Source organism: Ostrinia nubilalis, chromosome 3 (assembly GCF_963855985.1).
Source record: "Ostrinia nubilalis chromosome 3, ilOstNubi1.1, whole genome shotgun sequence".
In the NCBI taxonomy this organism is placed as follows: domain Eukaryota; kingdom Metazoa; phylum Arthropoda; class Insecta; order Lepidoptera; family Crambidae; genus Ostrinia; species Ostrinia nubilalis.
The window spans coordinates 5,910,392-5,926,238 of NC_087090.1; the positions used below are offsets into that span (position 1 = coordinate 5,910,392).

Consider the following 15,847-nt stretch of genomic DNA (forward strand, 5'->3'; position numbering starts at 1 on the left):
GGCTATTTCGAAGAATTTACAAGGAGATTTAAATCAGAAGATAGCAATACTACAGTTCACACTAAAAAGAGAGGTAGGGCCGCAGAGAGCGAGATAGATATAAGTAGGTATTTGACTCAAGTTTTTGTTCCAACTCTGCCCTCCATTTTTATCTTTAGCTTCATGGTCATATCTACCAAAGATATTGTAAATAAAGATGAACTACACCGAATGTCCCACCTGGGCCACCTGTGACACTGACAGGGGGCGCCTCCGTCAGTAGCTGGTTCCGAGTTTTGCCACTTAAGAATTTTTAAATTGAACGATGGTGGCGCCCCCCTTTTAATGTGTCTGGTGGGCTACTTTATCAAAACCACTTGACCCCGATTGCGCTAAAAATGTTCAACTGCAACGCAACTAGACGACAAATGAAACTCAGCTGTTGTGACAAATCCGTATCAGTAACGTAAACGGAGAGCAACTGCACGTTTGAGTAAAAGCTGACAGAAAGCTGCTTTATCTCACACGCAAGTCAAACCCATCACGAACATTTTTTTTGCTGAGTTTTGCGAGTGAACAGCACGTTTACGTAAACGGACGTGTGTCGCGCCTCAGCTACACGGCGTGATTGCACCATAAAGTTAATATTCCTTCGGAAGGAATATTAACTTTATAGCGCGCTCTACACTCGCGGCGCGAAAGGCCGCGAAAGCCGCGAAACGCGTGTGTAGATGGTTTCGCGGACTTTCGCGCGTTCACGTTCACGCTTCGCGCCGTTCCCCGTTCGTTGTCGGTTTTTTGTCCCGCGACAAAGGTTCGCGCTTGGTTCACGGCGCGCGATCGCGAACGCAACTACACTCGCAGTTTTTCGCAATAGCTGAGAAGACGCCGTCGCAAGTGGTTGTGCATTATTGCGTACTTACTAACGTTCTTTTTTTTTAAATGAGTACTAGGCATGGAATAATGAACTTGAGTTGAAATTTATCGAGTGTTTTCAATCCGAACTAATACCTACTTTGGCAGTCCAAACCATAAAAAAAAGGACCATAAAAATAAAAATAAGACCCACTATGCCTGGACGCGGACAAGTGACATTTTAAATATTCCTGTGGGTGAATTTAAAAAAAAAAAGGACTCACTTATGTCCAGTTATAGAACCTATAGAAAGAAAGTTAAGGATTCCACTCATAGTGGGGCAAGCTCAAGTGAAATATACAGGGTGTTAGGTAAATGGGTATATGAGCCGACACTAGCCCATGTTAACATAGTCATATAAATGGTATGGTGAAGTCAGAAAATTGATATCTTCATTTTAATTATTTTAATTTTCATACAAATCGGATTTAATAAAATTTATTTTGTATGAAAATTAAAAAGAAATAAATGATGACATCAAATTTCTGACTTCACCATACCATTTATATGACCATGTTAACATGGGCTAGTGTCGGCTCATATACCCATTTACCTAACACCCTGTATAAACCCATTAAACATTTTTTATTTGTGTCTTATTTTAAATACATAGGTAATTACGATATAGCACAGAGCGTCACCGCAGCAACAATCACGTCGTCATCCATTGAGGCCGCGAACGAGACTGCGAGGTTTCGCGAGTGTGGAGAGACACATATAAACGCGAAGTGCACGGCGCGAATCGCGGCGTGAATTCACAGCAAGAATCGCGCGCGAGTGTAGAGCGCGCTTATGGATTGCACACTCTTTTATCTGTGGTGATTGACACAGATTAGAAAGTAAAGTACGATGATTGCTCCCACACATAACTGTGATTGCTCCCCTCCCCCGCGCCTCGTTCGGTCGGAGAGCGAAGTCGAGTTTTTTTTTTTAGTTGGTTTTAGTTGACTGGACTGCTAGTCGCTAACTCGCTATTAGTCCACTAACAGCAAAAGGTCATAGTTACAATCTTTACTCAACTGCATAAAATCATTAGACTGTGAATTTATTTTTGACATCAGTAAGTACCTACTTAGTTTAGTAGTTTATCGTTATCAATAGGTGTAATCATTTCATCGCCCTTTGTAACTAATAATAAAAGTTTGTGCTCTGTAGGTAATGCTAAGCTAACTACACACTCAACTTTAGTACCTACTTAAATCAACTTTTTAAAAATATAATTACCTAGGTACCTGTTCGTTTTATTGGCATAATTATTTATAAACAGGAAATCAACAATGCTATAATATTTTTTTTACATTTGTGCATTATAATAATAATATTAACTTCATTGTACACCACACAAAAAAACAAGAAAGAAATTAACTGAGGAGACAGTAGGTACAATTTAGGCGGTCTTAGCGCTGTAAAGCAATCTTTTCCAGACAAATAAATTATAATTAAAAATATTTAATGGTATTATGATGATAATAGACTTTAACCCTTAGATTAATGGTTTTATTAATCTAAGCTTTAACCTTAGAAAAAGTGGAAAAGGACGGACCCATAATAATTTGTTGTTTAGTCACGATCACGAACACTAATACGTCACGACGATCGTTGTAATCTATTAATTATTAGTTTCAGGTTTCAACATGGCTCTACGAGGTCTAAAGGTCATAGAATTTTTGGGCCTGGCACCAGGACCTTTATGTGGGACTTTTTTAGCAGATTTTGGAGCCACAGTTACAGTCATTAACAAGGTAAGGAATTAGTGCCGTGCCGTGATTATGAACTTTTAACTTTTATTCTTTTAAGTTATGAAAAAAGTTCGTAATAATACAGCACCTAATTAGTTACGTAAAGGGAGGTAGGTAGGTACATAATTTATTCAATGATCACGCACGACCTACGGCATGGCCCTACATCCTGTGACAGTGCCCCGATTACACTAATTTTTAACGTCTCCAATACAGACGCGCTTCTTCGATTTCTTCGATTCTGCGATACGGATTTGTCAAAACAGCTGACGTCCGGGCACGTTGAAGATGAAAATTTTTAGCGTAATCGGGGCCCAGGTATTGTTTGTTTACCACAAACAACAACTAAAAGATTTTATGAGCAAGCCCGACATACACCCAAACCCTAGATTAATAATATTATTATATTAATCTAAGACCCAGACGCCGACCGGGCCGATTAATTAAAATAAATTGATTACGTAAATAAAACATAAATTCTTGAAAGTTCAAGAATTGCGTTTACATAGTAATTACAACTTCTCCAAGCATTAATTAAGCGAACACGTAAATAACGTAATATTTTTAATTTTATATGTTTCTCATTACAGATTGGGCCTGCACCCTTCGATGTACTCTCGAATGGGAAGAAAGTCATTTCTGTAGACTTAAAATGCAAACAAGGCTTGGATATCGTAAATAAACTTTGTGCTTCATCAGATGTTTTAATAGATACTTTTAGGCCTGGAGTATTAGAAAAGTTAGGACTGGGTCCTGAGTCACTTATGAAAAAGAATCCTCGATTGATTTACGCCAGATTAACCGGATACGGCCAAACAGGGCCCTACAAAGACAAAGCAGGGCATGATATAAACTATGTTGCTATGTCAGGTATTCTCTCTTTACTAGGCAGAAATGGACAACCACCTATGCCCCCTATCAATTTACTAGCTGATTTCGCGGGAGGAAGCTTAACATGCACTCTTGGCATTATCTTAGCTCTCTTTGAAAGAACTAAATCTGGAAAAGGACAAGTTATCGACTGTGGAATGACTGAAGGATTAGCTTATTTATCTACATGGTTATTTAAGGCACGCGATAGACTACTTCAAGGTGACCCAGGTACCAATCTATTAGATGGCGGATTCCCGTTTTACTCCACGTACAAAACAAAGGACGGAAAATTTATGGCTGTCGGCGCGCTAGAACCACAATTTTATGCGAATTTATTAGAAGGACTCCAACTATCTGCAGATAAATATCCACAGGCAGATGTTGAGGAATGCAGAAAAAAATTCGAAGAGATTTTCAAATCAAAAACTCAAGAAGAGTGGTGCAAAATATTTGAAAATTTGGATGCTTGTGTAACTCCCGTCTTAGCAATTGATTCTATTGATGACCATGAATACCATAAAAATAAAAACACATTCTTTAGAGACAGTGAAAACAAAATACTGCCTGAACCATCTCCTACCCTAAGTAGAACACCGGGTGTTTCGGTCGGCAAAGAGCCCCTACCACCTCAGGGGCAACATACTGTACAAATTTTGAAAGAGCTTGGATACAGTGACAAAATAATACAGGATTTTTTAAACAAGGGTTATGTTTATGCACATGAAAAGTCTAAACTATAAATAGAAACTACATTAAGAGATCATTATTTTTAAGTTTAGTTACACATACATATAACTATGTATACCTACATACATACATAAATAATACCTACTTAGTAGGTATACCTTAATTTTATTTTATAAATAAATAGAAGTTAGTTTAATATGTTAAGTAGTACTTAAATATTGGGAAATAGAGTTTTTGGTTGTTATTAATTCATTTTCTAGTTCATTTTGCATAATGCCTTCATTAATGACAAGGGGATGGTAACATATTTTATCCATTGTGTCAGCAATAATTAATAAATCAAGTTTCATTTGGTTTGGTCCTAGTGAGTAATTATTAAAACCTATGCTTTCTCCTGATTTTAGTTGATCTAATCTTTTTTTGCCCATATGACATAAAAGTTTGGTAAACATTGTGAAGTCCATCCCAAAATCTGCTTTCAACAAATTTTGACAGCTTGAAAGAAAATCTTCCTCATGCCTGATGTCTGCTAATTCAAGCTCTACAGTTATTAGAACATTTTGTAATGCTTCCCATACATGTCCAACATTACAACAATTAATCCAGTTATGATTAATTGATACAGTATCTAATAGATTATGAACTTCATGATACCAACAGGATGGAACAAATATTGCATCACCTTCATCTTGGGTAACTTCAAAATATTTAACACCTGGGTGTGTTTTTTCATTGAATTGCATGGGCAATCTACCAAATTTATCCTTTAGTTTTGTTTCTTCTCCAGGTGGGAATAATATCCACTTCTTTCTTCCTATTATGTTAATGGACCAGCTGAAGGAACGGTACACATCAGCATGTAAGGGTGTCCTGCAAATAATTAAAATATTTAGCAACTTATTTTATCTCAGGATAAACACATTTCATAATCTCAGCAGAAATTATAATATTATCATCATCATCATCATTTCAGCCATAGGACGTCCTCTGCTGAACATAGGCCTCCCCCAATGCTTTCCATATTATTATAATAAAATTAAATATTAGGTGAACCTATTCTAGCTCCCAAACAGATATGGGAGCTAGAATACAGAATAATGCACAAGTATAAATACATATTATTAAAATTATATGGCTAGGCACTGGTAAGACATGAATTTCTAGTAGTAAGTAATATACCTACCATGTACCCGTAGGTCCAATATACACAAACATGTAGTCATCCTCTTCACAGTCTTGAGCATGTTCATTGAGCCAGTCAGGGGCAAAGAAAATTGGCACTTCATAAAAGTTATCATCAGGTCGTAGTTTTCGTAAGTGCCAGTCTTTTAAATACAGAAGTTTTTCTTTAGTGCGACTTTTCAAATAATTCATATAGTCGCACACCTTCATGTCTGTTTTAGAGTGCGAGTCAAACATAATATCACTAAAGTCTGCTACAGGGGCTTTTAAGTCTCCATAGGTTTTAATAAAATAATCATGATCTATGTGAGCGTCTTTTTTCCATTTTCGTGTACATATCCAATCGTGACCGATGTTCTTAATGATGCAAGGAATGTTTTTGGTCATAAATTTGTTGAAGAACTGGTTGTAGGATAGTTCACTAGCTCCTACAACTTCTATAGTTTTCAAATTATAGTCATAACATTCAGGCAGAGCACTAATATTAAAATCATCTATTTCGATCTCTGACATAATTTTAAAAAACAATATAACCACAATTTATTTTAAACTATATAAGATTAGTACCTGAATAAAGGAAACCTTTATCAAACTCAGTAAAATTTTCAGAATATAGGTAGATACAGCCGGAAAATCTCGGAAAATTCGTAAATAACAAGAAAAATCGGGTTGCAGTAAATGACAGTTATGACAGTTGGTTGACAGCGAAAACATAGAGTAAAGAGTTTTTTTTTGGAACACCAAAGATATTATAACAAATGTACGAACTTATCAACACGTAAACTCGGAAAGGGTTCGTAGACGACGAGCCGGGTGGAAGCTCATTGATGGCGAGCCGCAACCCGCAAGCGCAGAGCCCCGATTACGGTAACTTTTAACGTCTACAATCCAGACGCGTTTCTGATTCTGCAATACGATTGGTCAAAACAGCTGACGTACGCTGTTGAACGACCAATCGTATCGCAGAATCGAGAAGCGTGTCTGGATTGTTGACGTTAAAAAATACCGTAATCGGGGCTCAGTGGGTCTAGACAAAGTGCCATTATAATCGCAAACCAGTCGAAAAGTGGTCGAAAAGCCCCTTTTTTGTATGGAATTTGACGGATTCGATTTTCGATTCGATCAAAAAGTGCGTTTTGTCTAGGGGGGCTGGTGAGGTGATTGCGTTCCAATTCGATGTGTGCTATTTTTTTTCATTCAAAGATTAAAGAAACTGTGGGTTTAGAAAAGTGGCACTTTGATCGAATCGAAAACCGAATCCATTGTAACTCCATAAAAAAAGGCATTTCGACCATCTAATTAATAAATTGGAATCTAATTAGGAATTTAATAAAAGATCGTAGGATTATTCCATAGGATTAATCTTATTGGAATTTTGTTGCCTTTGCGCGGTTTTTAAAGTGTCATATTTGATTTGTGTCATCCACAGTGGTGTCAGTCATTTTGTGATGGCGGAGCTTGGGGCTACGCTACGCTATTTTAGTGAATTTCACAAAACACGATTTAATTCAATGTTTTGCTATCAACTTTTTGGTTTAGTTACTTTACGCAGTTTTTGCAAAGTTTAATTTTACATGAAATATGATGGATTTCAATCGCCATGAGTTTCTTTTAGATCAAATGTTTCTTGGCGCTAACATGTATGTGAATTTCTTAATGAAAATATTGTGCATATTAGATCCTTATTAGACAATGAATTTAAATTTCTTTTGATGGTAAATTATCTTAGTAATAAGTTGGAAGTGGAATTTTAATAAGTTGTTTACAAGTGACAAAGCGCCAATATGAATGATGTTCGTGATAAAGTGGTGGCCGGTTCTTCAAGTTGGGAGACCTCGACTACTCATAGTGATTCTTCGCCTGAAATCCAGTCTTCGCCCGGAGGAAGCGCTGACACGCCGCAGACACCAGGCGCGCCAGCTCCGTTGGCCCCACATCTTGCTGCTGACTTACATCCAGATTTGTTACAACAAGGATGGAGAAAGTATTGGTCAAAACGTGAAAACAGGCCATACTTTTGGAATAAACTTTCGGGTGAATCTATGTGGGAATTACCTGCAGTAAAGAGAGATTTTGATCCAATAACAGATCCTCTTGGAATATGCCACACTGGCCCACCGGCTGCTGGCAGCATGACGCCGAGCGCCAGCAAGCGGCGTCCTTCTGAGGACAATGGACCCCCGCCCAAGAAATTTGTCTTGGCTGGGCCCTGGGATATTGAAGTCGCTACTAATGTTGTTATTTATGAACGTCCTCCTACTATCTGTCCACATCCTCATCCAGAAATAGAGGGTTTTAGATTTACCTTAGCTAATAAGTTAAGGCAGTGTTATCAAGAGCTTTGTCATACCAGAGAGAGCATAGATGCCCCAAAAGATTCATTCAATCGATGGTTAATGGAAAGGAAAGTAAATGACCAAGGTGGTTCGGATCCTCTGCTACCTAGTCACTGCTTTCCAGAAATTTCCCGATCAATGTATGAGGAAATCATGAATGATATTCCAATCAAGTTGACTCATCCAAAGTTCACAGGCGATGCTCGAAAGCAGTTGTCTCGATATGCAGAAGCAGCAAAAAAAATGATTGAATCTAGGAATGCCTCACCAGAGAGTCGCAAAGTTGTTAAATGGAATGCTGAAGATACATTCCAATGGTTAAGGCGCACAGTTGGGGCTACATATGATGATTTTCAAGACAGATTAGCACATTTGCGTGTAAGTTAATTAGAATAAAGCTTACAATGGCTTAAAAAACTTAATATTTATACTTACTCATACAAAATAATAGTAAGCCCTATAAAAATAATGCAATCAGAGCAGCAAAAATTCCCTGTCTCAGCATGAGTGTGAAATGTGGTAACAAAATGCACACATAATATTGACAATATTGTTTTAGCCTTTCCAAATGTTTCTCAATATGCACTCAGTGGTGCATAATTTTTAAATTGCTCTTACCTGAATAATATTATGCTGGACTAGAGATCTTGCTTGCATAAAATATAAAGAAAACAAGTGACCCAGAAATAATGAATATTTGGGGATCTCTTTTTAGAGTTGAACTTTTTTATTAAAACAATGCACACTTTACAATACAAGCAATCATGCTTGATGCTGCATGAGTGCTCAGCTCTTTGACTGAGTTGTTTTCATCCCTAGCTTCCGATGTGTGTAATTTAAAAGCAAGTGAGAGGGTGTGAGCACTGTGATGATGAGCTGTTTATGTTATGCTTTTTGCGCTATAAAATACCCTCCTTATTTGTCTCCAAGTTAGCATAATAAGCTAGCCGATTTTACAATAATATCTATGTATAGTCGACGACTTGGTAAGCACCTATTACACCTTTCTGATGCTACAGTGGTGTTTGGATTGATTTGCAGCACCTTAGTTTCTTGCAACATTAATGGAAGTTTTGAATGTCTCGATTCCTCCTATGCAAAGCGAGATGCAAGCTTGAGCGACAGTAACAAATAAAGTGAGAGCTACATTTAGGTCGTGTTAAGGTTTGAGTGGTGGTGCGTGATACTGCGCTGCATATTACATGCAGTGCCCCTAATGATCACTGCATGCATATTTCCGCGCCGTTCAATGCAGCGCATCGTGCTGTATGAATGCTGTTCAATCTTTAAAAAAAGGTGTATGCACAACACAATTACAATTTTGCCGATGATCGGCATAATTATTAAAGTACAACTACTGCGTTTTCAGAGGCAGTGCCAGCCGCATTTAGCCGAGACAGTAAAGGCTTCCGTAGAAGGAATTTGTTTAAAGATCTACCACTTATCAGCTGAATATGCACGAAAAATTCGAGAGAAACATAGTGCTTTGCTGAAGGAAAATGGAATACAGGTAAGAAAAAAAAAACTCGAGTCTACAATTTCTCAATATTACACTTATTTAATAATACATCAATAGTTAGAAACCTGTACCCTTTGTATAACTGGTATAACTCTAACTTGACGATGAGCGGCGCCATCACCTTCAAAGTTGACGCTACGTTATTGGTTTCCTAACAATGACAAAAAATAAACTTTACTTTGCACCGGCAGTGTCATTCTTATTAATTTTTATTTATAAGTTGTTAATTATTCACAAAATATAACTTAACTTCCAGGAACTGCCTGCCCCGCTGCAACAGGCGGCGCTGCGCAAGGTGTGGTGCTACCCCGTCCAGTTCGCGGTGCCGGCGCCGCGCCCACCGCTCGTCGAGCACTTCCTCGACCGCGACCAAGCCTTGCTGCGGTACTTGGGAGAGACCCAGGTCCTCAATGCTACATACCTTCAGAAATTGGTAAGAATAATAAAATCATTAGATATTTCAAATTCAGTTATGGCTATAGGCAATGGTTATAGGCAATAAATAATGAGTGGCAGGCCCTTACTATACAGTGGCGTAACCTGGTGATTGCAAATGTGTATTACTAGAAACACAATTTTAACTTAAAAGTTTTGTATAGTTAATTTATTGTATTGTCTCTGGGTTATCGGATATCGGACGTGTCCCACAATCTTTCGATCTTCGTCGTCTCGTCATAGCTTACGCATCTGCGCCGCAACGCCAACGCTGAGCGCAGCAGGGTGGGGGGTTGAGTAATTTTTCAAAAAAATCGCGTTGGCGTTGAGCTGGCAAGACGACTACCCTTGAAAGACTCTAGTATGGGGGTATATTAAAGATAATTTACCCTAGGATATAAATAGCTTAAAACGCATGCTATAACCCTTCCTGGTTATATTTTTTACTGCAGCATTAATTTCAGAACTAAGGACCCTCGCCCACGGCGACTTTTTGTAGCGATGCAGTTGCGCTGCTATAGCGCGTTAGTAGCGCGTTAGCATCACTTCTGTAGTGCGTTGTAAATGCGAATAACGCGCGTTAGTAGCGATGCTGTCGCCGTGGGCGAGGCCCGCGAGGGCCCTAAGGCCTCAGCCTCGAACTTAGCGGGCAGCGGGGCGGGAGCGGCGGCGGCGCGGCAGCGGCAGGATCTTATGCGTGAAATCAAATAGACCGGTTCTCGAAAACAGCGGCGCGGCAGCGGCGCCGGAGCGGGCAACGAGCGGGCAGCGGCGAGGGAGCGGGTAACGAGCGGGCAGCGCACTGCTTCTTTTGCCCACAATAAATCGAGCGTTAGGAATAAATTTGAATCGAAATAAAATTGTCGCCGTTGTTCAGACATTTTGTTTGCGAATAAAAACAAATATCTCGACAACACAACCCCGAAAACAACACTTCGCCGCTAAAGCGCCGCGCGCGCGTGCTGCCCGCTGGTTTCGAGAACGGGTCTGCGTTGCCCGCCCCGCTCCCGCGCCGCCGCCGCCGCCGCCCCGCTGCCCGCTAAGTTCGAGGCTGAGGCCTAAGAGTTCCTGCACACGGTGCCGTCACCGCGCCGACGCCGCGCAACTACACTGTAGATACGAGTCGCGCGAAGCCCGCCACCGCGCCGCCGACGCGCGCGTTCCCTACTTTGGATTCATTCCATTGCCGGCCTCGTACGCACGTGCACGGTACACGGCCGGTAATGGAATGAATCAATCAAACAGAGGGAGGGAAAGCGAGCGGAGGCGGCGCGGTGGCGGCGTCGTGTTCAGAAGCGCTAATTCGCCAAACCCGTTTCCAGGAGTGCCTATACAGGTACAGCTGCTTCGACGACAAGAAGTTCGAGCAGTTTCTCTCGCGCGTTTGGTGCCTGCTGCGGCGCTACGCGGCGTGGGTGGGCGCGGGCGGCGAGGCGCAGCTGACGCAGATGGCGCTGCCGGTGCCGGTGCTGGAGTGCCTGCACCGCTGCTTCGGAGTCACGTTCGAGTGCTTCGCGAGTCCGCTCGACTGTTACTTCAGGCAGTACTGCTCTGCGTTCGCCGATACCGACTCGTATTTTGGGTCGCGCGGGTAAGCTTTCTTGTTGCCTAAACTTTTTTCGTTCTTTTCAGTCGAATGACGTCCACTGCTGGACAAAGGCCTCCCCCAAGGATTTCCACAGCGACCGGTCCTGCCGTATCCAACTTTTTTACTTCTCAGTTTTTTATGTGTACCTACTTGTGTTTTTGCCGTACATTGGACATTTTTCACTACACTATCTAAGTCCGAAACTAAAGTTTATCTACTTTTACTACACTACAGATGTTTTGAATACATAAAAACATCCAGACGAATACAAACAGAAATGTTTGTATTGTGCGGGCATTGAACCCGCGACCTCTGGCATAGCACCACTACCCCAAACGGTCGCGTCGTCTAAATGTTATTTCTTGCTATCCAATATGAATGTATTATATGGCAAGCTTGGACGAATAGTGGTTTATTCGTCCAAGATTGCAAGATTATACAATGAGGTTTGTTTTTGTTCAAGCCCCTTTTTGGAGCTACGCCCGGTATCAGGCTCGATGGTGGCGCACCCGCCGTACTGCGAGGAGCTGTTAGAGGCGGCATTGCGCCACATGGAGCGCTTGCTGCAAGACTCCGCCGAACCCCTCAGCTTCGTGGTAGTCCTGCCGGAGTGGCCGGACAGACAAACCCATGCGCTGTACAAGCTGCAAGCCAGTCACTTTAAGAGAAAACAGGTTTGTTGTTTTTGTTTATAATACAATGTGAACTCGTTTACGATGTAACTAGAGGTCGTTTATGATAAAGTTATTTTAAATTTTATTATTGTTACACTCAGGTGGTGATTCCAGCTTTTGAACATGAATATCGTCATGGCTTCCAACACGTACTACCCAAGTAAGTTTTGATTTTTATTACCTGCAATGTAGCTTTTTAAATTTTGGTATTTTAGTCAAGATCGGTCGCGGCGTTCAAGTCATGCACCATATACATACAATGGATTATTTTTGTAAAGTAGATTCTTCTTTGTCCTAGCCCTTTATGAAATAATGGGAAAATTGTGGTCGGCTCTCCTTGTTCTGAGAAGCCAACAGAGTCCGTGCTGGGTTATCGAAACATTTGTCCGGGCACGCTCCAAGTCCCTGGCCACCGTGGACCACCAGATGGCGATCTCCAATTTTCTTATTATTTGGTAGTGCTGAGGCCTGTTTTACGACATGCTCTTGGTCTTCATAGTCTCGGGGGGGTGTAAAGCAGATCGATGCCTGAATTAAAAAGCGGTTCGGCGCCGGGACAAAGACACCACTAAATTTTTATCACCGAAAAAAAAAATGCTGGGTAATGAGTTATTGATACTGATCCTTTTTGATTTATGCAAAAAAAAAAAGTTATATAAAGTTACTCAAAATTTCCTCCCAAAATTGGTAATTTAAGGACAAACGCGTCGCTTGCACTATTTACGTAAGAAAATGTAAAACATTTCTTTTTTTATTGCTTTAAATTTTTCACACGTTTCTACATAACCTGTTAAAATTTTTTCGGTGATAAAAATGTAGTGGTGTATAAAAACACGAAATTTCCGTCGCAGAAACGAGGTGTACTTCCGATGGGGCGGCGGCACCGTGGTGGTGTGGCTGCAGAACGCGGCGGGCTTCGCGCGCTGGGGGCCCACGGAGGAGCGCGTGGAGGCGCTGCTGGACGCCTGGCGCCCGCGCGCCAAGGGCCGCTCGCCCGAGCCCGCGCCCGCGCCCGCGCCCGACGCGCCCGCGCCGCCGCCGCAGCCGCCGCACCCGCCCGACAAGCGCTGAGCCGCGCGTGCCGGCACGGCGGGGGCGCGAGGGGTGCTGCTCGCTCGCCCGATCGACTGAACGATTCGGCGACCTGCTCGACTACATTTTTGGTGTTCGGACGCGTTCAGCTACTAAATTATTCGACTGATGTCGAGGCTTCGGCGCCGAGTGCGTTACCCTGCTCCGAATGATGTTCACTCGTGTGTTCACTCCCGTTCTGCATAATCCGTGTATCTCAGAAAACGTTTCTTGACATGTCCAGACGGCACGTCGTGCTGAATACCTACTCATCTTGTTGTAAAAGGGGCTCTTTGCAACAAAAATGTGTAGTCCGATATGCCGTCGACTGTACCCCGTTCCACACGCTGAGCGGGCCTGACCCGCCAGTCGATATCGTATTTATAGAAACTTCTTGACGTGTACATAAACCCTGTATCTGAACCGGCCGTTTCTTGTCTGCTTGAGCAAACGCTGCGATAACACTTCCGATGCCGACAGTCGTCGTATAGATATTCGGTCAAACGGTCCGAATAGATATATTCTTTTGATCTTGTTAATGCAAACCAATTTCTGTTTCATCTGTTTCTAAATTTCATTATATTTTTCCTCGGTACGCGGGTAGTAATACGCCTGTAACGCGACAAGATGACGCCATTAGATGTAGTAATTCAACCACTTTCTTCGTGTAAACGCAAAATTGCTCCATGCTCAACTACATATTATATTCATTTATCAGTATCTTCTTTCCCTATTTCTTTTCATTCTTTCTAATTTGAAAATTATCACTGAAAAAAAGTAAGTCAGTACAACGGCGCAGCTGCAACGTCATAGACTGCGCATGCCCCGTAGCAATGTATATGTCGCAGGCAAATTGTATGATTCCGCATTTTACAAACGGCGTCGTCAGTTTACAAACGCTCGCTGTTCTGTGAAATGCCGAAGGCAAATTGGCGACTCGTTCAATTGATAAAATTACGACTATGATTGTTGCAATAGGGTGACCATCATAAAACACATGTTGGATAAATCGGACCTTATTTCAGTAATTCAAATTCTATTCAAATAGACAATATCGATCTTTAATTTGGTACTGAATTTTGTCTCGACTACCATGTCCACTGTCCCTATGAATATCTAACAATATTTATTTATTAGATCACCAACAAGGTTACACTTTAGCGTTCACATATCATAATAGTCTTCCATAGGTATTTTTTCCGTTGGGTTCTCAGGGCTGTCTTTTTTCAGAATAAGATAGTCCACATCGCCAATACTCATACATCATATTTTTTATACCATATAATATTCCGCAGCAGTCCTCCGAGCACCAGATCCCATTGTCACCTTAGCGTTTTTTACATGCCTGATAACCTCAAAAACTTTTTCATTTGTCCACGGCTTTTTCACTGCTCCTATTTTTGAATCGTAAAATAAATGTCTTTAAAACAATAGTTTTTTGTGAAAAGTCCTTTGAATACGTAGAATTTGCACTGTTTTCAATATTTTTCTGTAACACAACACCACTACTCGACGCCATTTTTCTTGTTTTGATTGGCAGCGCCTCGCGTGGTAAGAAAAAGAACTAAATTCTTCAATTTGCCGCGGCATTTTGTAAACGGCAATTGAATTGGCTATCATATTTTGTGGCATATTATAAAGTGCCAAGGCAATTTACATTTTGCCTTCGGCATTTCATAGAACAGCGAGCGTTTGTGAACTGACGACGCCGTTTGTAAAATGCGGAATCATACAATTTGCCTGCGACATAGACAACTGAAACTGTTTATTGAAACTTATTCTTTTTTGAATGTGGAACCTTTCTTCATCTAACCGAGTTTTGATCCGGGACTCATGTCCCTAATGCATGGAATTAGATCCAGTGTTTGGCAAGCTAGACAACATTTCTTACTTGTGTAACCGAGTATTAATAAATAATCGTAAAATAAAAGTAAATACAATGTCAAAGATTTTTTCTTACAATAATAAAGGGTAATGTGGCCCAGATTTAGGACTTTGCGGACGCACGTGAAGCACAGTGCTGCGCTATTTTTGTCTACGGTTTCTTTGTAGTAGTCAAAATATTATACGGCTAATTTTCTTATTCGTTCTTCGATTGACTTATTTTGACTCTAAATCCTGGTTAATTTAAAAAAAACCGCACGCAAAAGTACGCATCACTGTACTCGGCGCGGGCGCGATAAATTCGCTAACTATTCGTAGCCTCCAATCTTGCGCACCCGCGATGTAAATATTTTTAGGGATGATGATTTTTACTAATATTAATCTTATTTTTAATGACTTTTTTTAAGAGTCTCTTTTCTGTTGTATAGATCGATAAAGATTTATTATGTTTTTAATGTTCATTATATTTTCTGAAAAAAAAAAAAAAATGCTCTTTTCTTTCCTCTAATTAGAAAGTAAAGTTGATGGGCGTTTCCTATAAGAACGTTCGATGCTATATTTTTTGCCATTTATCACTCTTCCAATTGCCGATGCCGGAACGACAATACATTGTTCATTTATAATGATGTAGACAAGACGAAGATGATGCTAGTAGACCGGGCCGAAGAAATTGGAACCAACGTACTCAATATGAATATAGGGCTTATTGACAATCCCCGTCAACGGGGATAAGTGAACTTTTTTTGGCCAATTGGAGCTTATAATGGGGATTAAAACTAAAAAGTTCATTAATCCCCATTACGTTAAAAATAAAACACTAATTTCTAGTTATTTTTGATAAGAACTCATTATTTTATAATCAAATTAAATTGACTCAAAGGCGTATATCCTTTGTCCGAGTAGTGCAGTGTCGAAATAAAGTCATGTCGATATTCAGTAGTGTCGAAGTAACGTTTGTCGGAGTT

The 15,847-nt window shown here is 40.7% G+C and overlaps 3 protein-coding genes across 4 annotated transcripts; 2 read left to right on the top strand and 1 right to left on the bottom strand.

The window, feature by feature from the left end:
- The first annotated feature begins 1,797 nt into the window (after positions 1 to 1,797).
- On the top strand, positions 1,798 to 4,554 carry LOC135087716 (alpha-methylacyl-CoA racemase). Of its 2 annotated transcripts, none has more exons than XM_063982483.1 (3): positions 1,798 to 1,954; positions 2,515 to 2,636; positions 3,224 to 4,554. In XM_063982483.1, exons 2-3 carry the CDS (start codon positions 2,529 to 2,531, stop codon positions 4,244 to 4,246), a joined length of 1,131 nt encoding a protein of 376 aa, XP_063838553.1. In that variant the 5' UTR covers positions 1,798 to 1,954; positions 2,515 to 2,528; the 3' UTR covers positions 4,247 to 4,554. The 2 variants fall into 2 exon arrangements, with proteins under 2 accessions (XP_063838553.1, XP_063838554.1); XM_063982484.1 differs by having other exon boundaries at positions 2,521 to 2,636.
- Positions 4,259 to 6,073, bottom strand: LOC135087715 (2-oxoglutarate and iron-dependent oxygenase JMJD4 homolog). The gene is made up of 2 exons (XM_063982482.1): positions 5,377 to 6,073; positions 4,259 to 5,063 (listed from the first exon to the last, which is right to left on the bottom strand). Exons 1-2 carry the CDS (start codon positions 5,886 to 5,888, stop codon positions 4,394 to 4,396), a joined length of 1,182 nt encoding a protein of 393 aa, XP_063838552.1. The 5' UTR covers positions 5,889 to 6,073; the 3' UTR covers positions 4,259 to 4,393.
- Positions 6,074 to 6,640: 567 nt separating this feature from the next.
- On the top strand, positions 6,641 to 12,998 carry LOC135088149 (mRNA (2'-O-methyladenosine-N(6)-)-methyltransferase). The gene is made up of 7 exons (XM_063983034.1): positions 6,641 to 8,089; positions 9,081 to 9,221; positions 9,487 to 9,663; positions 10,988 to 11,256; positions 11,717 to 11,927; positions 12,029 to 12,087; positions 12,779 to 12,998. Exons 1-7 carry the CDS (start codon positions 7,160 to 7,162, stop codon positions 12,996 to 12,998), a joined length of 2,007 nt encoding a protein of 668 aa, XP_063839104.1. The 5' UTR covers positions 6,641 to 7,159.
- The last annotated feature ends 2,849 nt before the right edge of the window (positions 12,999 to 15,847 follow it).

What these genes read in the sequence shown, in the direction of transcription:
- LOC135087716 (XM_063982483.1), top strand. Translation starts at nt 2,529, where the DNA reads ATGGCTCTACGAGGTCTAAAGGTCATAGAATTTTTGGGCCTGGCACCA. An exon ending in CAGTTACAGTCATTAACAAG is followed by an intron (nt 2,637 to 3,223) that starts GTAAGGAATTAG and finishes TTCTCATTACAG; the next exon opens with ATTGGGCCTGCACCCTTCGA.
- LOC135087715 (XM_063982482.1), bottom strand. Translation starts at nt 5,888, where the DNA reads ATGTCAGAGATCGAAATAGATGATTTTAATATTAGTGCTCTGCCTGAA. An exon ending in ATTGGACCTACGGGTACATG is followed by an intron (nt 5,064 to 5,376) that starts GTAGGTATATTA and finishes AATTATTTGCAG; the next exon opens with GACACCCTTACATGCTGATG.
- LOC135088149 (XM_063983034.1), top strand. Translation starts at nt 7,160, where the DNA reads ATGAATGATGTTCGTGATAAAGTGGTGGCCGGTTCTTCAAGTTGGGAG. An exon ending in TCGTATTTTGGGTCGCGCGG is followed by an intron (nt 11,257 to 11,716) that starts GTAAGCTTTCTT and finishes TTTTTGTTCAAG; the next exon opens with CCCCTTTTTGGAGCTACGCC. An exon ending in GTCACTTTAAGAGAAAACAG is followed by an intron (nt 11,928 to 12,028) that starts GTTTGTTGTTTT and finishes TGTTACACTCAG; the next exon opens with GTGGTGATTCCAGCTTTTGA.